Source organism: Piliocolobus tephrosceles, chromosome 3 (genome assembly GCF_002776525.5).
Source record: "Piliocolobus tephrosceles isolate RC106 chromosome 3, ASM277652v3, whole genome shotgun sequence".
Classification (NCBI taxonomy): Eukaryota; Metazoa; Chordata; class Mammalia; order Primates; family Cercopithecidae; genus Piliocolobus; species Piliocolobus tephrosceles.
In genome coordinates this window covers 101150144-101175252 of record NC_045436.1, presented here as the reverse complement: position 1 = coordinate 101175252, position 25109 = coordinate 101150144, and the positions used below count along the sequence as shown (strand labels likewise).

Sequence of the window (25109 nt, the reverse complement as noted above, 5' to 3'; positions counted from 1 at the left end):
ACCAAAACAATTTTGAAAAAGAATAATAAATCACTCTTTATGATTTTAAGGCTTACTATGTAGCTACAGTAATCAAGAAAGGGTGGTACTGGCAGGAGAATGGAAACATAGATCTATGGAACAGACTGGAGAACCCAGAAATATATCTACACAAACATGCCCAATTGTTTTTGATAAAAGAAGGAAAATAATCTTATAAAGAAGAAGAGATTGTCTTTGCAATAAATAGTGTTGGAGCAATTGAATATCCATAGGCAAAAACAAAAACAAAACCCTTACCTCACACTGTACAAATATTAACTCAAACTGGATCAGAGACTTAAATGTAAAATATAAAACTATAAAGCTTCTAGAAAAAAAAATAGTAGAAAATATTCAGACTTAGGACTAGGCAAATAGTTCTTAGACTTCATATCAAAGGAATAATCCATAAAAAGAAATAGTTATAAATCAGACTTCATAAAAATTGAAACCTTTGTTCTGTGAAACTTCCCACAAAAAGGATGATTAGACAAATTATAAACCGGAGAAAATATTTGCAAACCACACATCCTGCAAAGAACTTTTATCTAGAATATAAAGGTCTACACACTAACTACTCATAGTGCAGAATCCACAAGTTAAAGGGCTTAGACTCACAAGACTGTCCTCATTTCAGACACCAGTCCCCACCCGTCCTGGGTCTCCAGGGTACCCATAACTGAGGTCCAACTTGGCTACAAATTCAGGGGTTTCTGTGACCTCCTTTCAGGTTTAATACTCTGCTAAAAACAACTCAAAAAAAAAAACTCAGAAACACATTTACTCATGTTTACCCATGACACAGTTTGGCTGTGTCCCCACCCAGATGCCATCTTGAGTTGTAGTTCCCATAATCACCATGTGTCATGGGAGGAACACAGTGGGAGGTAATTGAATCATTGGGGCGGTTACCCCCGATGCTGTTCTCATGATAGTGAGTGGGTTCTCCAGAGATCCGATTTATTGATTTATTTATTTTTAGATCAAGTTTCACTGTTGTTGCCTAGGCTGGAGTGCAGTGGCACAATCTCAACTCACTGCAACCTCCACCTCCCAGATTCAAGCGATTCTCCTGCATCAGTCTTCCTAAGTTGCTGGGATTACAGGCATGTACCACCACACCCCGCTAATTTTGCATTTTTAGTAGAGACAGGGTTTCTCCATGTTGGTCAGCTGGTCTCAAACTCCCAGCCTCAGATGATCTGCCTGCCTCAGCCTCCCAAAGTGTTGGGATTACAGGCGTGAGCCACCACACCTGGATGATCTGATGGTTTTGTAAAAGCCATTTCCCGCCCTTTGCTCTGCACTTCTTGCTGTTGCCATGTGAAGAAGGATGTGTTTGTTTCCCTTTCTGCCATGATTGTATGTTTCCTGGGGCCTCCCCAGCCATGCTGAACTGTGAGTCAATTAAACCTCTTTCCTTTATAAATTACCCAGTCTCAGGTATGTCTTTATTAGCAGTATGAGAACGGAGTAATACAACCAGCTTATTATAAAAGGTACAACTGAGGAACAGCCAAATGACATAGATGCATTAGGCAAGTTATGGGGAAAGAGGGGTGTGCAGAGCTTCCATTCAGAAAATACACTCTTTCTGAGTGTATTACCCTCCCAGCACCTTGATTTGTTCACCAACCTGGAAGCTTCCTGAAATCTATGCTTTAGGAGTTTTTAATAGAGGTTTTATTGCACAGATATGATTGATTATACCATTGGTCATTGGTGATTGAACCCAGTCTCCAGCCCCTGCCCCCTTTCCAGAGGTCAGGGAGAGGGACTAAAAGTTTCAACCCTCATAACCATGGTTTGCTCTTTCTGGTTACCAGCCCCTGTCCTGAAGCTATCCAGGGACCCTGGCCACCAGTCATCTTATTAGCAAACAAAAGATACTTGCCACTCAGGACAGTAAAGTGTTTTACGAGCTGTATACCTGGAACCAAGGACAAAGATGAAATATATTTTTTATTAAACCACAATAAAGAATTCTCAAAAGTCAAAATTTAAAAATCAAACAATCCAGTTAGGGAATGGACAATAGACATGCCCTGACATTTTAACCAAAGAGGATACGCAGATGGGAAATACACACATGAAGAGATGCTCGACATCCTTAGCCATCAGAGAAAAGCACGTTAAAATCGCAATAGCATATCACTACGACACACCTATCAGAATGACTAAAACTAAAATTACTGACAACATCAAATGCTGGCAAGGATGTGGAGAAACTGATCATTCATACAGCTGGTAGGAACGTAATATAGCATGACGACTCTGGAAAATACATTGGCTTTTTTTTTTAACTTAAACAGACTTACCTATGATCCACAAATTGCACTTTTGGCTATATACCCTAGGGAAATGAAAACTTATTTATTTTCATACAGAAATCTGTATATGTTTAGAGCAGCTTTATCTGTAATAGTCCAACATTGGAACTACCCAAATGTACTTCAATGGGCAAATGCTTGAACAAACTGTAGTGCTGTATGCATTCTATGAAATACTACTCAGCAACAAAAAGTAGTAAACTACTGATACACACAACTTGGATGAACCTTGAGGAAATTATGCTGAGTGGAGAAAACCAACTATAAAAGGACACATAGTGCAAGAATTCATTCATATAACGTTTGTGAAATAATGTAATTATAGAGATAGAGAATACATTAGTGGTTGTCAGAGATTAGAGATGGAGGAGATGAAACAGTGTGGCTATAAAGTTGTAACATGAGGTAGTTTTGTGGTGATGATACCTTTAAGTATTTTGATGGTGGTGACAGTTACACAAAGCTACACATGTGATCAAACTGCATAGAGCTGTGCACACATGCAATAACTGAAATCTGAGAAAGCTCTATGGATTGTATGATGTCAATTTTCTGGTCCCAATATTGCACCTGGTTTTGTAAGATGTTAACACTGAGAAAGGGTTGGTGCAGGCTACACAGGACCTCCCTGTATATTTCTTGGTACTTTCCTGTAAATCTATAGTTATTTCAAAGTAAAAAGTTTAATTACAAAAAGAGATACATAACTAATCTCCCATCATACCGCCTTTTCTAACTTTCACTAAAACGCCCATGAAGACAGAGAATAAAGATGAAGATTTACACCAATGAATCATCTGAGTATGTCCTAATCTCTCCTAACTATAAGACAAAAAAGTATACACAGATTTTTCCTCCAGATTTCCCAAGACTTTGCTTAAGGTAAAAGAAATCAAGAAACAGGAGGAGGAGGGAGAAAAGGAAAAAGAGGAGGCTAAAGAGAAGAAGCAGCAGGAAGAGGAGGTGAGTGGAGAGGGAACAAAAGAAAGAGAGTCAGGGGTGATGTCATGCCTACAGTCCTAGCTACTCAGGAGGCTGAGGCAAGAAGATCCTGTGAGCCCAGGAGGTCAAGGCTTCAGTGAGCTATGACTGCACCACTGCATTCCAACCTCAGAAACAGACTTAGACCATGTCTCAAGAAAAAAAAAAAAAAAAAAGAGGAGAGAAGACAAAACCACTTCATACCTGCCCACTGTCTGATGGCTAACTCAAAGATGAAGAACTTGTGCAAACAAGAAAGGGTTGCAGTAATTCCTCCATCTTCCATTAATGATCTGAAAGAGAGTAATGTTCTATACTGTACCCTTTCCCTGATATCTTTATCAGGAAATAGAGAAGGAAATAAGCCTACATAAAATTCTGAAAATTAATTTTCCTATAGATAAAGCAATATATGTGGATTAGAGATAAAAATAACCCTGGTAGCAGGATGTGCAAGGATTTTACACACACATTTTTGGTTTATTTTATTTTATTTTATTTGAGACAGAGTTGCTCTGTCACCCAGGCTGGAGTGCAATAGTGCGATCTCGGCTCACTGCAACCTCTGCCTCATCGGTTCAAGCGATTCTCCCGCCTCAGCCTCCCAAGTAGCTGGGACCACAGGTGTGTGCCCCCACACCCAGCTAATTTTTGTATTTTTTTAGTAGAGACAGGGTTTCACGATGTTGGTCAGACTAGTTTCAAAATCCTGACCTCAGGTGATCCACCCACCTCGGCCTCCCAAAGTGCTGGGATTACAGGTGTGAGCCACCGCACCCAGCCTACACACACATTTTATTCTTTATAAAAGACCAACAAAACATTATAAAGCAAAATCTATTATAACCACAATGAATAATAAAAACATACAGAGAGTGAAAAAATTTAACTTATTAGATGGAATAACTTAGATTCACTTAGAAAATTGGTGACATACTTAGCAGAATAGTTTCACAAGGAGGCGTACAAGACAGATCAGCCTTTACTCTAGACTAGCTTGGTCCTACTACGGAGGCATTGTCCTTCTGAGTATTCTCCTCAACACCTCATATAGTATAAGATCTATCCACCTCAGATGACAAAAACTTGAGACATTTCTCAGTCTCAGATAAGATCTATCCACCTCAGATGACAAAAACTTGAGACATTTCTCAGTCTCAGAACATCAGAAATTTTTCCACCTGCTTCTTTCTGGTAGTTCTTTCCCTTGCCTCAGGTGGGTTCCCCAAACGCACACTCTGAAAACTCAAGGAAAACTCTCTGGAGGTAGCCGGAGCTCTTTCTCTGTGCCAATACTCTTTTTTCTAGTTCTTTGTGAATTCTGTCCACTTTGATTTTCCCCAAATTCTCAACAAACTCTGTCTTCTCAATTGAGTGAGACTTGTAGCTTGGAATCTCTCTCTAGGGAATCAGTGGAGAAACCATAGGGTTTACTTCCTTTGTTTATCTTCTTTGAAAAATTACTGTTTATGCTCCCTGTTGTCGTATGTTTGAGAACCATCCTTTATAAATTTTGTCTGTATTTTTTTTAAGTAAGAGGATAAATCTGTCCCTGTTGCTCCATCAGAGTCAGGAACAGAAATCCATTAAAAATAATTTTAACTTTAAAAAAGAATGAAAAATATAAAATAAAATACATGACCATGGAAAAATGAAAAGTGAGTTGGCAGAATTCACAGGAGAAATTAAAGATTTTAAATAAATAATTAGGAAAAGAAAAGCCACTTTAAAACCACAAAATCATGAATGGTACAATAATATGAAGGTCAAGATTTATAAAAATCCTATTAAAAATAAAAATAGAAAACGACAAAAAGAGAAATTAGAAAGGATATAATACAGAAACATGACACAGTAGCTCAACATATGCATAATAGGTATTGCTAAATTTACAGAATTAATGAAACAGCAGATTATTTGAAATTATAAAAGAAGAAAACCTTGTCAAAATAAGTGAAAATTTGAATTTGCTGATTAAATATGCACAATACCTCCTAGGTAAATAATTATGCTGAATAATCAACAGAAAGATGTATCTGAGCGCAGGATAACAATAACAAAAGTAATAATAATAATTTCACTAAACAGACGTAACTTTTGAGCTAAAAAATACTATTAATAAAATAAAGTCATCTACTCAGCCTGAGAGAAAAACAATGGGTTTAATCTGACCTCCTAGTTTTCCCATAACAACATTTAATGGCAGAGGAAAGTGGAGGAATATTTAGAAAATCCTAAAGAGAAGGAGAAAAGATTGAGCCAAAAATACAATGCCCAATCCATTCGTTTTATGTCTATGGTAACAGAAAGGCTTTCTTAATTTTGCACAGATTTGGGGAATAATGAAGCTTTAATGGGTTGTTCTTTGAAAACAAACCAAAAAAAAACACCTAATAAAAAATCTACTCAAGAAGGATTAAATCAAGGAAGAAAAATTCATGTTTGTAAAGTACTGGTAGTAACTATTGGGTACTGTGTTCAGGACCTGGATGACAGGATCTTTCACACCCCAGATCTCAGCATCACACAATATACTCAGTTAACAAACCTGCACATGTACCTCTGAGTCTAAAATAAAAGTTGAGAAAACTAGCTTTATTTTTAACGGTTTACTTTGATATAACAGTGGTGTGTAACTCAGTACAAACATTGAAGGTGAACAGAAAACTCATGAATTTTGATTATAGGAACTGTGGAATATTCTATATATATCTGAAACTTATAGTTACTTGTTTTAGGATATCCATAATAAAACTCTTTCATGTGGTTTTCTGGGTCATTGTTTTCAGGAATAAGCTTGATGTATAATATTGAATGCTCTTGGAAGTTGGATCTGCATATTTTCTCTTTTATCTCTGTAAATTAAACAATATTAGGAACTATCTTCCATAAAACAGAAATTTAACAAATGTGTTAATAACTATCTGTAAAGATAATATGCTTTTAAAAAAGTACTGGTAGTGAACAATGAAAAATTAAAATATATAAAATAAGTTACATTTACTGTTGTACAACAAAATGAAAGTTTATAGACTTTGGCAATGTAACAGATATTTATTTTAAAAGGTGTTTTTTGGTAAAAAGTTTACATTTGCTAATATCCTTATCTTTAGAAGAAAGGTCAAAGGCTACTGTTTTAGTCCGTTCTCACACTGCTATAAAGATACTATCCAAGACTGGGTAACTTATAAAGAAAAGAGGTTTAATTCATTGTGTATACGTACCCTAGAACTTAAAGTATAATTTTAAAAAAAAAGAGGTTTAATTGACTCACAGTTCCACATGGCTGGGGAGGCCTCAGGAAAGTTACAATCATGGCAGAAGGTGAAAGGGAAGCAAGGACCTTCTTTACCTGGTGGCAGGAGAGAGAAGTGAGGATGCAGGAAAAACTGCCATTTATAAAACCATCAGATCTCATGAGAATTCACTCACTGTCACGAGAACAGCATGGGGGAAACTGCCTCCATAATTCAACCACCTACCTCCCTTGACATGTGGGGATTACAATTGGTGATAAGATTTGAGTGGAGACACAGAGCCAAACTATATCAGCTACTGAAAAAAGTTGATAAATTAAAAAAAAAAAAAAAAAAAAACTGAAGATAAGCCACAGACTAAGAGAAAATATTTGCAAAAGACCTATCTGATAAAGGATTGTGATTCAAAATACACAAAGAACCCTTAAAATTCAATAAGAAAATAAGCCACCCGACTGAAAAATGGGGCCCAAAGACTTACCAGGCAGGGTAGATACCATGACCACAAGGGTAGTTTTTCCTAGGGCAAGGCTTCTCTAGTCCACTGAAGACTTGCTGATCCCTGTGATTTCTCCAAATGTGGGAAACTCAGCTGCGTGATTTGTGGTAGTAGCATACTGTAGTTATGCTTTTCCCTGGTAAATGAAAGGAAAAAAAATGAGCCAACAACCTGAACAGACACCTCACCAAAGAAGATATACAGATGGCAACCGAGCATATGAAAAGTGCCTCACATATATGTCATTAAGGAACTGCAAATTAAAACGAGATCCAAATGCCTGCCCATTAGAATGGCCAAAATTCAAAACACTGATAATGCTACTGCTGTTGAGGATGTGGAAAAAGAACTCTTATTTATTGCTGGTGGGAATGCTGTAAATAATATTACAAAGACATGTGTACCTGTATGTTCACTGCAGCACTATTTATAATAGCAAAGACATAGAATCAATCTAGGTGCCCATCAGTGATGGATTGGATTTTTTAAAATATGGTACACATACACCATGGAATACTATGCAGCTATGAAAAAGAACAAAATCATATCCTTTGCAGCAACATGGATGCAGCTGGAGGCAATTATCCTAAACAAATTAACATAGGAACTGAAAACCAAATACCACCTGTTCTCACTTTTAAATGGGAGCTAACCATTGGCTGCCCATGGATAAAGATGGCAACAATAGACAGTGGGGAACACAAGAGGAGGGAGGGCGGGAAAGGTGCAAGGGCAAAATTGAATTTTTTTTTAAAATTTTTTAAAAGGATATTTTTTGGTTCATGGAGTCGAGGGGTGGATCTAGTTTCAATCAGTGCTAACTCAGTGGCTCAAATGATGTCCTGAGAACCTGGTCTTTCTCTGTCTCTTTGCTCTGCTCTCTTAAAATACAGATTCCTAGGACCTAGCTGAGACATAATGAATCAGAATTCCCAGAATCTTTATTTAAAATAAAACAAAAAAACCTTCCCAGAAGAATGTCATACAGCTCTTACTGGTTAAATGTTTTATCCATGTATAGCAAGCTAATGACAAGCTTCTTGCAGGCATAAACAACTTCTTTAGCATCCTAATCATATCTAAGATTGTACAAAGTGGACATAAAACAGGTACTCTGAAAAGTCTGGTAGATCTGGGAATGCTGGAAGCCTCATTCATGCTGGCATCAAAAGGTATTTGAAAAAAAAATTCTCATAAGCTTTGGAAAAATCTGGGCTAGTGAAAATTGGATTTAAAGTTTTCTAAAAAACAACTACATCCAAAGGGTATTAGTGAATAAACTAGAGTTGATGAAGAGAAGAGCCTCACGCAGTATTTCAAAGAACTCCATTCTTGGCCCCACATTGTTCAAAATTCTTTTGAACCTGGATAAAAATATAGATAATAAATATCATATCTGCATCTGACAAAATCAGGAGATGGCACATAATAAAAATGTATTTCATAATGTTTTTAAATAGCATGGCCACCCAAACATTAGTTCAATTTTAGTATTGTTCCAGTATCCACGTTATAAATATTTTTTGTATCTCTAGTGTTGGTGCCATTTTTCCCCTGGGCATCAACATTTTGGCTGCCAGCTTGTCTGGACTTATATCTTTACAACTCTAAATCTGGTGGGAAGAAAAGCTTTTCTTTTCCAACAACTGGAAAAACATTTCTGGCCTAATCTTTTTTAACAGAACAGGATAACATACTTGTGAAATACCATTCACAGGGGCCAAGGGGACGTGATGCTGATTGGCCAAGCCTGAGCTCCACAATCACCACTTGGGAGCTAGTGGTGGTGTCAGCCCCACCTGAGACACACATAGCCTAAGAATGGCAGCTGGGGTGGGAGGGTGGAGCTGTCCCCAAGAAAACTTGCACTAGAAAGTGGACTGGCCGCCGAGCTGCTAAATGATGGATTCAATAAGCCAGGGTCCCTGCTCTCCAGGAGCTTATGTGCCACTCAGGAAGATGTCTATGTGAACAGATACTTTCAGTATAAAGTGGAAAATGTTGGAATAAAGGTTTACAGGGTAGAGAGGCATGTAAATTCAGGCTAGGGGTCAAGATTGTGTCTATGGAAGGTTCCAGGGAGAGACGAAGTCTGAGTCTAGAAAGATTCCTAAGTTTTTGTGGGTAGGGAAGTTGAGAATGATCTAAGGATGTTTCCAGGCAGTTTAACTATAAGATTTGATCCTGTTGAAGTTGGGAATCATGTCTTATCTTTGTCACTCTGGAATGCAACACAGTGCCTAGCATGTAGTGGACACTCAGTAAATGTTTATAAATGTATTAATATTCCTTCATTAGTTCTCAACAAAAATCCCATGGGGGATTTATAAGATGAATATTTAACCTCATTATCCACAGAAGGAAATTGAGATAGAGAGATTAGGTCATTAAGATCACGGTGCTTGCCAATTATGGTGCCAGGATAACCCCCACAGAGACAGGGATGTATGCAGGTCAATCCAAACCAAAATCTAGTCAGGAAGAAGGCCATAAATTCTAGCTTTATGTTATTAACCAGCGCTTTATGTTATTAACCAGCAAAATGAGAAACAAAGTAAAGTCAAAGTCTTACTGTGGTTAGCAGTTCTTCTCACAAAGCCCAAAACACCAGATTTTCTTCTAATGATTTCAGATGTCAAGTGGTAAAAACTGATTTTACAATGTTCTTGAATAAATAAGTACTGGGGAAAAAAAGGAGGAGGAAACATGTTTGTTTGGGTAAATTGCTAAGCAACACCACACATGCCAGAAACTCCTTTTGGATTTCCTTTCCAGGTGGAGACCGCGAAACCAACGGGTACTTCAGTTCGTGTCTGTTTCATTAGTTCACACTGGAAAATAAAAGCCAAACAGGCAATTCTAATAATACAAGAGTCAGAGGTGTGGAGGCCACTAATATTAAATTAGATTGAAGTGCTTAAGGTTGCCTTTTAAAATGGCCCATTCCAGAGTCCACGGTGGCACTAAGACTGAGGTGGGATTTGTGCAGTGTGTCCAGGAAGATCTAGCACACTGATGAAAAAAAAAAAAACAAAACAGCAGCCAGGCCATGTTATCTATCCCACTTGATAGTTCCAGACCCTGCAGACGATGGAAGTTTGTAATGTGACAACAAGATTGTGGCAATGAGATGAAAAAAAACTTGGTGCATGTCACTTATTTAATAATGGAAAACTTCTTATGAGAAGTAATGTCTTCAGATGGGTATTAAAGGAAGGAATTCTGTGGGTAGGGAGAGAAATTTACAGCCTCAGGGCCTGCTTGAGCAAAAGCTGGACACTCTAAAGGGGAGAAACAAATTAACATAAAAGCACAAAAGGGAACCTTAGTAAGCCAGAAGGAATGAATAAGTATTTGAACAGGAAATACATGAGATGGCTGGTGCTGGGTTTATGAAACTTAAGATTGAAATTAATATTGAAACTCCAAAATGTAAGATTTAGAGTGCAATGAACCAAATGCTATTTAAGTGGTATTATACACAAATTGCTGTGAATTTTTAATGATTACATTTCTTGCAATAATTTGTAAAGAAAATTTTGGGTAAGCACACATATAACTCTAAATTATGTATGTGCAGACACATTTCCAATCAATTTGAATTCTTTTAAGGGTGAGGATATAGTTTCAGGAAGAAGATTCCAGATTTTGTTTTAAATAGGAACTGACACTGTAGAAAGAAAAAAAAAGGCCTATTTATGCTATCATTAACTATAGATAGTCTGTATTCCTTAATATGCATCTGAGGCTTCCCATTATTTGGCCCTACCTACCTTCCCTACCCATGCCAGCCTGGGCAATCTCTCTTCTGAATCCCCTCAAACCCTGTAAAATATAAGCTCACCTCTATGAGAGCTGGGCTTTTCCCCTATTTGATGAATTGCCATCTCTCCTAGTATTGTGCCCGGCATATAGTAGGTGCTTAGTAAGTATTTGTCATGGAAGCCTCTAGGATGGGCATGGAGCCCTTACAGCCTCACAGAAACTCACAGCCTAGCTGGAACAAAGACATCCACAGAAACAATTATAATAGATGAAAATAGTTATCATAATTAAGATATAAGAGCTAAGACTAGTTCTAACACTATTAGCACGTACATGTCAGATGGTGTTGTTCCACATGCAATGGTCTGGGTGTTTGTGTTCCCCCATAATTCATACATTGAAATCTTAACCTTCAAAGTGATGGTATAAGGAGGTAGAACCTCTGAGAGGTGATTACACCATGGGGGTGGAGCCCTCACAAATGGGATTAGTGCCCTTAGAGAAGAAGTTCAAGGGATCTCTTTTGCCCCTTTTGCCATAAGACATGGCTAGGAGGTGCAGCCTGTGAACCAGAAAGTGGACTCTCACCAGACAACAAATCAGCTAGCAGCATGATCTTGGACTGTCCAGCTTCCAGAGCTGTGAAAAATAAAGGTTCGTTGTTTATAAGCCACCCAGTATATAGTATTTTTTATAGCAGCCTGAATGAACTAAAACACATGTATTAATTCCCCTAATCCTCACAACAACCCTATGAGGTAGGTATTATCATTATCCTCATTTTTGGAGGCACAAGGCGATGAAGTGACTTGCCCAAGCTCACACAGCTAGGAAGTAGGGAGCAAAATCTGAATCCTGGCAGTCTGGTTCCAGGGTCCTTACCACGAAGCGGTGACTGCAGGCACAAGCCCAGAGTAAGTGTGACTCAAAGACCACTGAAGTTTCTTCTAAGTCTGGGATTCCAGACGATTGCTTCACTAGCGCTAACAGTGAAGTATAGAAATACAGGGGAAATATTTATGAAACTTCTTCCATTTGGAACACATTGGTGCTTCTCAAACTTTGGATGACTGAGATTCCCCTGTGAAAATTCAGAATTTCAGGACTGGAATCTGGAAGATTCTGAGTCAATAAGGTTGGAATGGGGACCCAGTAACTATATTTTTAGCAAGTGCTCCAAGTGATGCTGGACATCTTCTGATCACAATTTGAAAACATTGTACTAGGCCTATTCTCCAGAGGACCCTTTGGCTCAGATTCTGCATTCTCTTTCCAGGCCTGGCTCTCCTCTATTGGAATGTGTCTGTAATAATCCTTTGACTCTGCAGTAATGGTGGTGCTATTCAGGGCATCTTCAGCTTTAGAAGTTCCTTGGATGACAGGCACCATAACCCTTAATCCACTTGGTAATCTCTCATTTTTGGTCTGTCTCCTCTTGAGGGCCAGGGCCGTATCATACTCCGCTCTACATGCCCAGATCTTAATTCAGGGCACAGGAAATGTCTTCAGACTGAACTGATGAATAGCATGAGCCAGTGCTGTGCTCCAGACCCACCAGTCTTGCCTTTGAGAAGCTCACAGTTAAGAGAAGAACATGAATGTCTAAATTAACAAACTGCAGGATCAGGTAATAGGTAGCCATAACTACCTAAATATTAGCAGCATGTTATATGTGCCTAGGGAACAAATGAATAATTCGCTAAGGTGGATGGATGGCATGGGAGGCCATGGTAGAGGAATAGATTAAGAGCTGTTATAGCTAAATTGTGTCCTCCCCAAAATTTCTGTGTTGAAGTCCTAACCCCCAGTACCTCAGAACATGACCATACTTGGAGACAGGGTCTTTACAGAAGTAATGAAGTGAAAACAAGGTCATGAGGATAGGCCCTAATCCAATATGATGTATAAGAATAGACAATTAGGACACAGACGCATAGAGAGGGAATAGGGTAGAGGGCATGAGGACACAGAAGTGGAGCCATCTGCAAGCCAAGGAGAGAGGCCTCAGAAGAAACCAGCCCTGCCAACATCTCGTGAGAAAATACATTTTTTTCTTTTCTTTTTATTTCCTTCCTTCCTTCCTGTTTTTCTTTCTTTCTCTCTTTCTTCTCTCTCTCTTTCTTTCTCTATGACACAGAGTCTCACTCCGTCACCTGAGTGCAGTGGCCTGATCTCGGCTCACTACATCCTTTGCTTCCCAGGCTCAAGCGATCCTCCCACCTCAGCCTCCTGTGTAGCTGGGACCAAAGGCATACGCCACAAAGCCTGCTAATTTTTGTATTTTTTGTAGAGACGGGGTGAGAAAATAAATTTTTGTTAAGCCACCCAGTCTCTGGTACTTTGTTATGGCAGCCCTAACAAACAAATACAGGAGCAGAATCCGAGAATTTACTAAACCAAACCACGGAAATTAAATTGTATCCTTTAAGCTGCCAGAAGCCCACAGAGGTGTCTAAGCATCAACGTGACAAATAAGCAGCTTTGGTTCTGCAATATAACCTGGAAATAGTGAGGACACCGACGTGGAGAATAGAGATGGAGTTGACAGGGATCAATTGTTCTAATGTGCAATAATGCAAGACATAAGATCAAGCCAGCAGGAGTGAGTAACAGCGATCACATCAGAGAGATATTTGCGGGACAAAAGTAACAAGAAGATGAGGTGTAGGCGGTGGAGGGTAAACAGCGAGCCTTCCCATGAAGAAGAGTGGCCTGGGAAGTGAGGAGGACAGCGAAGCCCCAAACCTCACCTGGGATACAGGAAGGAAGTGAAGCAGGTTCCAGAGAAGGGGACAAGATAATGGCTTAGGGTAGGATAAGTTTCAGACAATTGCAGAGCATCTCGTTAGATGTGTTCAGAAGAGTGGAAACAAAGTCTTGTGCCTAGGCCCTCATGCAGGATTCTGTTGCTATAAGTCAGTGCTGGCCGCGGGGAGACCGGAGATCACGGTGGAGGCACCAGCGATCCGAGAGTCCTAAGACGAATCCCTGGATCCCCACAATGTGTGGAGAGAGAAGCCAACCAAAGATCGAGAAAGCATCTCCAAACCAGCAGAATCAGGGACAGGAGGCCCGTCAAATGCACAGCAAGTCAGCCTTGGTAGTTTGCAAATGAAAAGATTTCTTTGCCCGCTGGAGACTTCAGCTCAGGCTGGATGTCGCTAATTCACACCATCTCACCAAAATGTTATTTCCCTGCACTTTGGTAAATCGAGGCAGAAGTGGCTAGTGGTTAATGGGGACCCAAGAGTTATCTCGGCGTCGGGCAGGCAGCGACAGCTCCAGGAGCCCTTTCCCAGCAGGCGGGCGGGCGGGTGAGCGGGCGGGTCAGCGACTCCCGCCCTTCCCGGGAATGGAATGTGGGCGCCCGCGCCCGGGCTCCGGTTCCACTTGGAACGCGGGGCCGGGAGCCGCAGGGCAAGCGCGAAGACCGCAGGGGCGGCTCCCGCGCGCCTCCCCCCTCAGCGCCCCTTGGCCGATGGGCGAGGCGGGGCGAGGCCAGAGGGAGGCGGGCCGAGGGGGCGGGAGAGGGTACGCGGGACCGCGGGGAGGTCGGGGGCGGGGAGCAGGAGGCGGCGGGCGCCGCGAAGAAAGGAACATGGCTCCTGAGGCGCATAGCGCCGAGCGCGGCGCCGGGCAGCCGTGCGCCGGACGCCAGTGACCGCGATGGTGAACTCCAGCCGCGTGCAGCCCCAGCAGCCCGGGGACGCCAAGCGGCCGCCCGCGTCCCGCGCGCCGGACCCGGGCCGGCTGATGGCGGGCTGCGCGGCCGTGGGCGCCAGCCTCGCCGCCCCCGGCGGCCTCCGCGAGCAGCGGGGCCTGGAGATCGAGATGCAGCGCATCCGGCAGGCTGCTGCGCGGGACCCCCCGGCCGGAGCCTCGGCCTCCCCTTCTCCTCCGCTCTCGTCATGCTCCCGGCAGGCGTGGAGCCGCGATAACCCCGGCTTCGAGGCCGAGGAGGAGGAGGAGGAGGAGGTGGAAGGGGAAGAAGGCGGAATGGTGGTGGAGATGGACGTAGAGTGGCGCCCGGGCAGCCGGAGGTCGGCGGCCTCGTCGGCCGTGAGCTCCGCAGGCGCGCGGGGCCGGGGGTTTGGGGGCTACCACAGCGCTGGCCACCCGAGCGGGAGGCGGCGCCGGCGAGAGGACCAGGGCCCGCCGTGCCCCAGCCCGGCCGGCGGTGGGGACCCGCTGCATCGCCACCTCCCCCTGGACGGGCAGGCGCCCCGAGTGGCCTGGGCGGAGAGGCTGGTTCGCGGGCTGCGAGGTAAGAGCGCGCGACCCGCAGCTGCCGATGCACAAACCTGAACAGCCGGCGCCAGCCGGGGCCATCTCCCGCGGCGGCCGCTCCCCGGGCTCCATCTCGCATGCCCTCTGCGTTGCGCCTCGCTTGGAAGCGCATTCCCCACCTCCGCTAATCCTGCCCTATTTCCGGTACCCAGCGCGGAATTCCACTGAGCTCTTGTTGGTGCACATTTATTTAATACCTTCTTCTTTAGGATATGTCACCATAGTCCTTTTTTAACTGAAAATTAGTGAAAGCCTAATTAGAGTGAAAGCGTCATCTGGGTTTTTTTTTTTTCTTGTAGGGGAAAAAATGAACATTACTTGTAGTATAACTGATGGTAGTTGCAACTGCATATTTGATAATGTTACAGAATGTAAAGGAAAATATTACAGTCACCCGTGGTTTCCTTCTTCCTTCTTACCTGGATGCTGCGTTGTCCCGGGCTGAAAAGGGCAGCGGTACAGAACATACAATGTCAAGTTGTGGGAGGAGTGTGGCAGATTGTCATTGATGATTTTTTTTGGTGATGTGTGTGTTTGTTTTGGGGAGTGGGAGCTGTTGAGAACACCACAAATAGAATAAAATAAGATCCGTGAAGTTATTTGGCCGGTTCTGATTCTAGACATTTTTCTAAAAACAGTTGCAAAGGAAAGATTACATTGTTTTAAAAAAATTTGAAGTATGTTTTTAAATAACTAAATTAATTGTTCTTTGAAATTCCACCAAAATGATGAAGTCACCAGATAGCAGCTGATAAATGTATCTGAGTCCAGTGCGCCCAGCTCTACAAAAGGCAGAAGAGGAATTTTCAAATTTGCCAGTGCCCAGTAAGAGGACATGAATTTCCAATACCAGAGGAAATTATCTTTTTACAAATTTTGTCAGAGTATCCTTGGAAAAGTGTCACGTTTGCTTTTACCCTCCAAATTATTTTAATCGATATTTTTAAGAGTTTCCATTCTCAGTTGTTTTGAGTTTTTCTTGTTCTTCCCCTCCTGTCAGTTTTGAAAGTCTTGCACAAAAACAATCCAGGTGTTGTTACAGCAATGTGATTAAAACCAGGTCAAGCCTACACTCAAATCCCAGTTCCACCACTCATTTGCTGTGTGACCTTGAGCAAGTTACTTAACCTCTCTGAGCCCCAATTTTTTTATTTATTTATTTATTTTTTTAGAGAGATGATCATAACGCTTAGTCCTTGACTCGTTGAGAGAATTAAATGAGTGAAGACATAAAATGTGCAGCATGTATTTGCCATGTGTTAGCGCTTCAGAAATATAAATGTAAACATTTTGGTACTTCTTTTATGGAGGTACTTACACTAGTTAATTCAAGGCATGGCGGGGAACAAAAGATCCTTTTCGGATAACCTGTGTTAGTAGATTAATGATTAATAAAACACACTTTTTAAGGTTCAAAACTGGATTAATTAAATTATATGTTATTTTACACCATTTAAAATGTGCATTTAAAAAATATTCACTGAGGTGAGACAGAAGTTCCTTTTCAATTAATAAATAATGGTAAGTTGCATGATCCTTTTAACTCAGTTTAAGAATTTGATAACACACCTAACTTTGAATAAACTTAATAATAGAATATACAGAAATGAAATATATATTTCATATGAGTATGTATGTAAATTTATTTCTTTTAAAGAAAGATTTCAGGAAACAAAATTAATAAGCTCATAGTCATAAAACCTCTAGTGAAACTGTGTCAGTGGTCTGATTTGTAGGCGAGCAGACTCAGGACTCAGGAATTTTTTTTTTTTTTTTTTTTTAAGAGACAGGGTCTCATTCTGTCACCGAGGCTAGAGTGCGGGGAAGCGAAAGTAGCTCACTGCAGCCTCAAACTGCTGGGCTCAAACTGTCCTCCCACCTCAGCTTCCCAAGTAGTTGGGATTACAGGTGCAAGCTGCTGCTCCTAGCTGAAGAGTTTTAATTATATAAAATTTTAAAATAAATTGTTATTCCTTTCTTTTATGAAGAAATATAATTGATATTCTTGTCACTTATTCAATAAGCACACTTGTTAAATATTTAGCACCTACTGTGAAGATAGCACTGTGCTAGCTGCTATGAAGAAATAAACTAGAATAGCATATCACTGTTCTCCTATGGACGAAAACCCAGAAAAGTAAAATAAGTAGCCATGAATGGGTTGAGATTCCCCCTGCCCCCTTTGAATAGTAATGACAGAAATCTTATATGCACTATGTAAGCAGTGCCCTAGGGTCAGAACAGAAAGTAACTTGCAATTTTTAAAGGTAGGAGAAATGACCGAAGTTTGGAGTGGTCAGAGTTTCCCTGGAAGTCTCTTGCCTTTGTGACTTTGTATGACTCTCTCAGACTACCTGAGCTCCTCATTTATAAAATGGAGGAGTTGAACCTAGCCTCCAAGGTCTTTTCTAGCCTCACCGTGCTCTGGTTTGTTGTTTAATGATATCAGTCCAAGATGGACAAATGGTCAATTTTGCTTCTTCTACAGTAGATAGATCTATCTTCTTAGGAGAAGTAAAATAGTAAAGAAAGAAGACATGTTTGAGGCCTGTTGAGGCCTGTTTGCAGGATGCATTGTATCTCATCAAGGAATTGAGAATGTATCCCTAAATATTAGGAAGGAGTTGAAAGTTTCTGAGCAGGAACAGAACATGCTGAAAGGAAATTGAGTCAGCAGCATGGTGTACAGGAGAGCTTGGCAGAGGGAGACAGGAGGCAAGAAGACCTGTAGGAGGCAGCCAGAAAGGAGGTGAAGAGGGCCGGGACCAAAGGAAGCCAAGGATGATTGAAAGATTTAAAGATGAAGCCCAGACTTAAAAGTATCCTCAGGTATTTGTTTATTCTTTTCTTAACAAACTCTTTCAGTACAAAGATAAAATGTGGCACTCTGAGTCATAAAATTTTCTGAATTTCAGAAGTTGAATATTTTTCTGAATGTATCAACCTGTTAAAGTTAGTTCCTGTTTGTTATTTTAGGCATATATTCTTGGGCTTTTTTTTTTTTCCTAGAGAAACTATGAAGTACTAGCTGTACAAGTAAGGGTAGGCCAAGCTGCTAAAACAGATACCTCCCTCCCCTTCAATACCCTGAAGAACAAGAAGTTAATTTTTTGCTCATGTAACATTTCGGAGAGGGTATTCCAGGTTAGCAGCAGCTTTCCCCCATGTGGTTATTAAGGGATCCAGGCTTCTTCCCTGCTGGCTCTCCCAGGGCCCTGTCATTGCCTCTGTGGTCAAAGCTTAACAGCCACATGTAGGTTCTGGTGGAGAGTGTGAAGAAGGCTTGCCACTGCTGTTTCCTTAAAGGCCTTGTCCTAGAAATGGCCCACATCACTTTCAGTCTTGACCCATTGGCAAAGTTCTTAATTTTCTTTCTTTTTTTTTTGGAGACGGAGTCTTGCTCTGCCGCCCAGGCTGGAGGGCAGTGGCCAGATCTCAGCTCACTGCAAGCTCCGCCTCCCGGGTTGACGCCATTCTCCTGCCTCAGCCTCCCGAGTAGCTGAGACTACAGTCGCCCGCCACCTCACCCGGCTAGTTTTTTGTATTTTTTAGTAGAGACAGGGTTTCACCGTATTAGCCAGGATGGTCTCGATCTCCTGACCTCATGATCCGCCCGTCTTGGCCTCCCAAAGTGCTGGGATTACAGGCTGGACAAAGTTCTTAATTATTTAGCCACGGATACCTACGAGGGAGGCTGGAAAGTGTAATGTAGCCATGTGCCCAGGAGGGAAAAAATGAATTTCAATAGATGGCTAGCGATGGCCTTATTAGTGCTCGGACTCAAATGAAATAGTAAGTCGACTCTTATTTCTCCTAAAATAATTGGGTCTTGACATTGAAATTGGTGTGCTGATTGTGTTTAATAAGTGACCTCCAGTGCAATTATTTTATTTTGCCACAATTTATGTAATTTTTATTTTTTCTGCCTTCCCTTTTGATGTGTAAAGGGAAGCATAACTAATTATTGGAAAGGTTATTGAAACTTAAAAAAAGATTTGAACTTGGCTTTGGTTGATGCTACCACACAGAAACTGCAAACATCCGACTCCCTGCTCTTAGCTGCTGCTTGTGATAGTCCATACACAGTGGCTGATGAATTTAGCCTGTCTTGAGGCTTCAGAACTTAGTCTTAGGCCATCACCAGAAGAGCATTATCCTAAATTACAGCTTTTCAGTGGGAGGGAGGAGCAGTCTTGCCCCTCAGGGGATATTTGGCAATCTCTGGAGATATTTTTGATTATCATACCTGGGGGGATGCCCCTGGCATTTCCTGGTTTGAGGTTAAGGATGCTACTAATCTACAATGCACAGTACAGTCCCCCCCACACACCCTACAAAGCATTCTCCCACCCAAATTACCAGGAGTGAAGACTTTGAGAAACCCTGCCCCAGACTGTTAAATTCAAAAAGAAATAATGGTTTATTGCTCACTGTGTGCCAGGCACTGTGTTAAAATCCTTATATTCGTAGTGTCATTTTTATCCTCATAACAACCTGTCAAGAAAGAACTATCATCCATCACCACTTTACTGTTGAGGGCCCTAAGCCTTCTAAAAGTTAAATGACTTGCCCAGGGCCACAACTAGTAGATATTGCAGTAAGGACTTAATTCCAGGCACTTTGTGTTCAAAGTGTTTCTCACCCACTGTGCTATATGCCAGTAGTGCCCAAACCTAACTTTAGCCAGCAATTGTCTGTGTCTCTCTAGTTTATGAACATTTATTTATTAGGACATGCAGGATAAGTCATACCAACACAGTCCATGTATCCAGAATTCTAATTGATCTAGGCAGTGGGAGAGCCTGCCTCTCTATTTTTTTTAAATTGGTGTGAAATATACATAACATAAAATTGGCCATTTTAACCATTTTAAGTATATAGTTAAGTGGCATTAAGTAGATTTATTATATTATGTAAATGGACTTAACACAATTTATTTCCAGAACTTTTATCATCCCAAACAGAAACTGTGTACTCATTAAACAGTAACTCCCTGTTTCCCCATTCCCCCTTGCCCTAGTCCCAGGTAACCTCCATTCTACTTTCCCTGTCTGTGAGTCTCCCTATTCTAGCTACCTGATATAAGTGAAATGAGACCATGTTTGATCTTTTGTGTCTAACTTATTCACTTAGCATAATATTTTCAAGGTTTATCCATGCGTGAAAATTTCCTTCCTTTTTACGACCGAATAGGATTTCATTGTGTGTGTACACACACATTGTGCAAACACAGTGAAATCCTATTCGGTCGTAAAAAGGAAGTTTGCACACATATACACACACACCACATTTTGTTTATCCATTCATCAGTTCATGGGCATTTACAGTTTTTTTCCACCTTCTGACTGTTGTGACTTTCCCTTTATTTTTAATCTGAACTTTACTCCATCACTTCCTCCCTTTCCTTTTTTATTTGCAGCATAATTTTGAACAAGCAGACTTTGTATTTTCATTACTCTGGGGATTTTTTTGAGGGAGGCTTGCTACCCTTTGGGGTTGTGATAAGGTTGTGTCAGTAACAGAATTCATGCAGTAAAAAACATTTATGGGACTTTCTTTTGTGATAGGTACTAGGGATACAGAGATGAATAGTACAAGGTCTTGACCTTCAAGGAGCTTAGGGTTTAGTAGGGAAAACAGAGGTATAAGTAAGTCATTGCAATGCCAGTTCCCAGATATGGGAGGATTCCAACAAAGAGGATCAGTCCAGGCACAGCAGCTCATGCCTGTAGTCCCAACACTTTGGGAAGCTGAGATGGGAGGATCACTTAAGCCTAGCAGTTCAAGGCTACCCTGGGCAACGTAGTGAGTGGCAAAAAATACAAAAATTAGCCAGGCAGGATGGCACATGCCTGTAGTCCCAATTATTTGGGAGGTTGGGGTGGGGGAATCAGCTGAGCCTGGGAGATTGAGACTGCAGTGAGCTGTGATCACACTACTGTCCTCCTGCCTGGGTGACAGAGTGACAGCCTGTATCAAAAAAAAAAAAAAAAATAGAGAGCGAGAGGATCAGATCTACCTGGAGAGGTCAGAGAAGGTTTCCAGAGAGAATAAAACTTGAGCTACATTTTGAAGAATGAGGGGGGAATACAAGGAGGGAAAAATGACAGGAACAAGACCTGTTCCTGTTACAGCAAACCTGTAACTCCCGCCATGGAATGGGCACATTTTCCTGTAGACAGTTGGAGCAAGTGTGGGCTTCAAGCTTAGGGGGCTGATACGATCACTTGTCAATCTGAAGATGACTCTTGCAACAGTGTAGAGGATAGGGTGAGGTGGATAGGTTGGTGGCCAACAGACTAGGTCAGGAGAGGGCTGACCAAGAGGAGGAGGGGTGACGAGGGCTGGAACCAAGACATATGAGCTGGAATGGAAAGAAGCTAGATAGAAGAGAAATAAAAACCATCAGAACTGTGGAACCAACTCCATGGGAGGGATAAGAAGAAGGCCTATTCTAGGGTGAAACCCAAATTTCTGGCATGGTACCATTAACCCAGACAGAAAGAGTAGATTTTCAGAGAAAGAAAAAGAAACCAATTTTTGGGGAGGTGAGTGTGAGCTGTCTAGAGAATATGCAGGTAGAACTACATGTTAACTGTAGCATATACTTGTCTGCACCTCAGGAGATGACTGATTAAGAATTCAGGATTCGGCCAGGTGCGGTGGCTCACACCTGTGATCCCAGCACTTTGGGAGGCCGAGGCGGGCGGATCACAAGGTCAGGAGATCAAGACCATCCTGGCTAACACAGTGAAACCCCGTCTCTACTAAAAATACAAAAAATTAGCCTGGCGCGGTATCGGGCGCCTGTAGTCGCAGCTACTCAGGAGGCTGAGGCAAGAGAATGGAGTGAACCCGTGGGGCGGAGCTTGCAGTGAGCCGAGATCGCGCCACTGCACTCCAGCCTGGGCGACAGAGCGAGACTCCATCTCAAAAAAAAAAAAAAAAAAAAGAGAATTCAGGATTCAGGCCAGGCACGGTGGCACACACCTTTAATCCTAGCTGCTTAAGAGACTGAGGCGGGAAGATTGCTTGAGCCTGGGAATCCGAGACCAGCCTGGGCAACATAGCAAGACACTGTCTCAAAAAAAAAAAAAAAGAAAAAAAAGAAATTCAAGATTCAGGAGTCAATATTACTTAAGGTAGCAACTGTCTTTTCTATAGAAAATGGACAAATATAGATAAAAAGCCACTTCCCTTTCTAAAAGTGTCCCTGCAATTCAAATGAATACTAGGAAGGATTGTATTCATTCTTGTAAATGAGACTCACATGTGTCTTAGCACAAAAGGAGGATTCTTTTATGATATAAATACACTGAGAATTTGGTCAGGCTATCACAATGAACTGATAGTTCATACGGATTTGAGTCTATACCGCTCTGAAATCTGGACCAACTGGGCCTCCAAAAGGCCATTTTGCAGATCTGGGCTTTTTTCTGAAGCTACAGACAGGCCGCTTCCAAGCACTCGAAGTGCTCCACAAGTAATATTTCTAATTCCCAGGACAACCCCACAAAAAGGTACTCTTACTCCATTTTTAAATGAGAAAGCAGAGGCTCATGATGTCAGGTAAGCTTTCTCAGCTCCCAAGTAATCGATTAAGCCCTCAGTTTAATATATCATTTGACTCCAAAGCCCTGTGTTGCACCATGCCTTGATAATAGGCCATACGGGTTTCATGTATTTCAGATGGGGCAGGGTAGTGTGAGGTGAAAGATGCACAATTAACCTTTTAACCATGGAACTGAAATATTAACAGATGAAGTGATACAATAGCTGGAATTAATTCCAAAATAATCGGGGTGGTAATGGTCTGTGGCCTGTTAGGAACCGGGCCGCAGAGCAGGAGGTGAGCAGCAGGCTAGTGAGCATTACTACCTCCTGTCAGATCAGCAGTGGCATCAGATGGGTGAGGATGTAAATGAACTAGGATTGGCATTGAGTTGAGATTGTTGGATCTAGGTGATAGATTTGTCATATCATTCTCTTTGTGATATTTCTGATATTTTCTAAAATAAAAAGTTGTAGTTATTTATTTATTTATTTAGACGGAGTTTCACTCTTGTTGCCCAGGCTGGAATGCAGTGGTGTGATCTCGGCTCACTGCAGCCTCCGCCTCCCGGGTTCAAGCGATTCTCCTGCCTCAGCCTCCCGAATAGCTGGGATTACAGCCTCCCGAGTAGCTCGCCACCACACCCAGCTAACTTTTATATTTTTAGTAGAGACGAGGGTGTGTTGGTCAGGCTGGTCTCAAAACTCCTGACCTCAGGTGATCCACCCACCTCAGCCTCCCAGAGTGCTGGGATTACAGGCGTGAGCCACCACACCCAGCTAATAAAAAGTCTTTGAAAGGATTTAGATAAAATAGTTGGAGAAATGACATTTTTGTTCAAAGCCAACTGTTTATGTTTGGAATATCTTTTGTGCTTGGAGTTCTCCATTACAGAGTTCCCTAGTGTTCATATTAAGAAGTGACATTGTGCAGAGGAATGTACTGTTTAGATCAGCAGTCCCCAGTCTTTTTGGAACCAGGGACTGGTTTCATGGGAGACAATATTTCCACAGACCTGGGGTAGGAAGTGTTTGGGGATGAAACTGTTCCATCTCAGATCATCAGGCATTAGTGAGATTCTCATAAGGAGCGGGCAATCTAGATTCCTCACATGCGCAGTTCACAGTAGGGTTGTCACTCCTGTGAGAATCGAAATGCCACCGCTGATCTGACAGGAGGCAGGGCTCCAGCGGTAATGCTTGCTCACCTGCAGCTCACCTCCTGCTGTGGGGCCCGGTTCCTAACAGTTCATGGACCAGTACCCATCTGCAGCCTGGGGACTGAGGACCGTGCTTTAGATGATGTACTCTGGCTTTGTGTTCTGGCATTAGCTAAGCACCCTCTTAAAGGAAGTCGAGTCTGTACTTATTCCGTGTTCTCCCTAACAGCTGGAACATTGAATACCTGCAATGCTGGGAAGTTACTCCCACCACAACTAGAACAGCTGTGGGAAAGACAACAATTGATTTTGAAGAATGTCATCAATTTGCACATGATTCCGTCCTTAACCATTCTTATCCTAACAGCTCTGCCAAACATGGAGAATAGTTGGCTGCAGGACAGCTATTTTTCCTACTTGTAGATGCAACTATTTCTCACCCATCCGGATGTAAAAGGTCCCTGTACGCTAAGATTGGTCCTACATACACACCCAATGGGAAAATGGGATGAAAAACTTAAAGCAGTAAATATTTGAGGAAGTAGATAGAGTAATTTAGAAAAAGAAAATACACAGGGCCAAGCACAGTGGCTCACATCTGTAATCCCAGCACTTCAAGATGCCAAAGCGAGAGGATTGCTTGAGCCCAGGAGTTTGAGGCCAGCCTAAGCAATGTAATGAGACCCCACATCTACAAAAATTAAAAACTTAGTTGGACTTGGTAGTATGTGCCTGTAGTTTAAGCTACTTGGGAGGCTGAGCTGAGGCAGGAGGATTGTTTGAGCCCAGGTGGTCAAGGCTGCATTGGGCCGTGATTGTGCCAGAGTATTCCAGCCTGGGTGATAGAGTGAGATTCTGTCTCAAAAAAAAAAGAAGAAAGAAAATATATGGATGTATATAATATAAAAATATAAGGGAGGCCGAGTGCAGTGGCATGCCTCTAATCCCAGCATTTTGGGAGGCTGAAGCAGGAGGATCACTTGAGGCTGAGAATTCGAGACCAGCCTGGGCAACATATTGAGACCTCATCTCTGCAAAAAATCAAAAAATGAGGTGGAAGGGTGGCTTGAGCCCAGGAGGTCAAGGCTTCAGTGAGCTGTGATTGCATCACTACACTCCAGGCTGGGTAACAGAGAGAGACCCTGCCTCAAAATAAATAAATTCATACATACATACATATGAGGACTTGTTTCTTTCCATTTGAAGTGTTTCATTCAAAGGCTAGAATTAAATTGCCATAGGCCATCACAAGTTTAGC

The 25109-nt window shown here is 41.8% G+C and overlaps 1 protein-coding gene and 1 non-coding gene across 2 annotated transcripts in view; both read left to right on the top strand.

Moving 5' to 3' along the window:
• Nucleotides 1–7062: 7062 nt before the first annotated feature.
• Nucleotides 7063–7227, top strand: LOC111530887. The gene has a single exon (XR_002728031.2). It is a non-coding gene; the product is annotated as a U1 spliceosomal RNA (small nuclear RNA).
• Nucleotides 7228–14432: 7205 nt separating this feature from the next.
• Nucleotides 14433–25109, top strand: part of PKD2 (polycystin 2, transient receptor potential cation channel) — a 68939-nt gene continuing 58262 nt past the window's right edge. Inside the window, exon 1 of the mRNA XM_023198125.2 lies at nucleotides 14433–15117. Coding sequence (XP_023053893.2) covers nucleotides 14520–15117 — 598 coding nt within the window. The 5' untranslated portion in view covers nucleotides 14433–14519. The remainder of the gene's footprint in view (nucleotides 15118–25109) is intronic.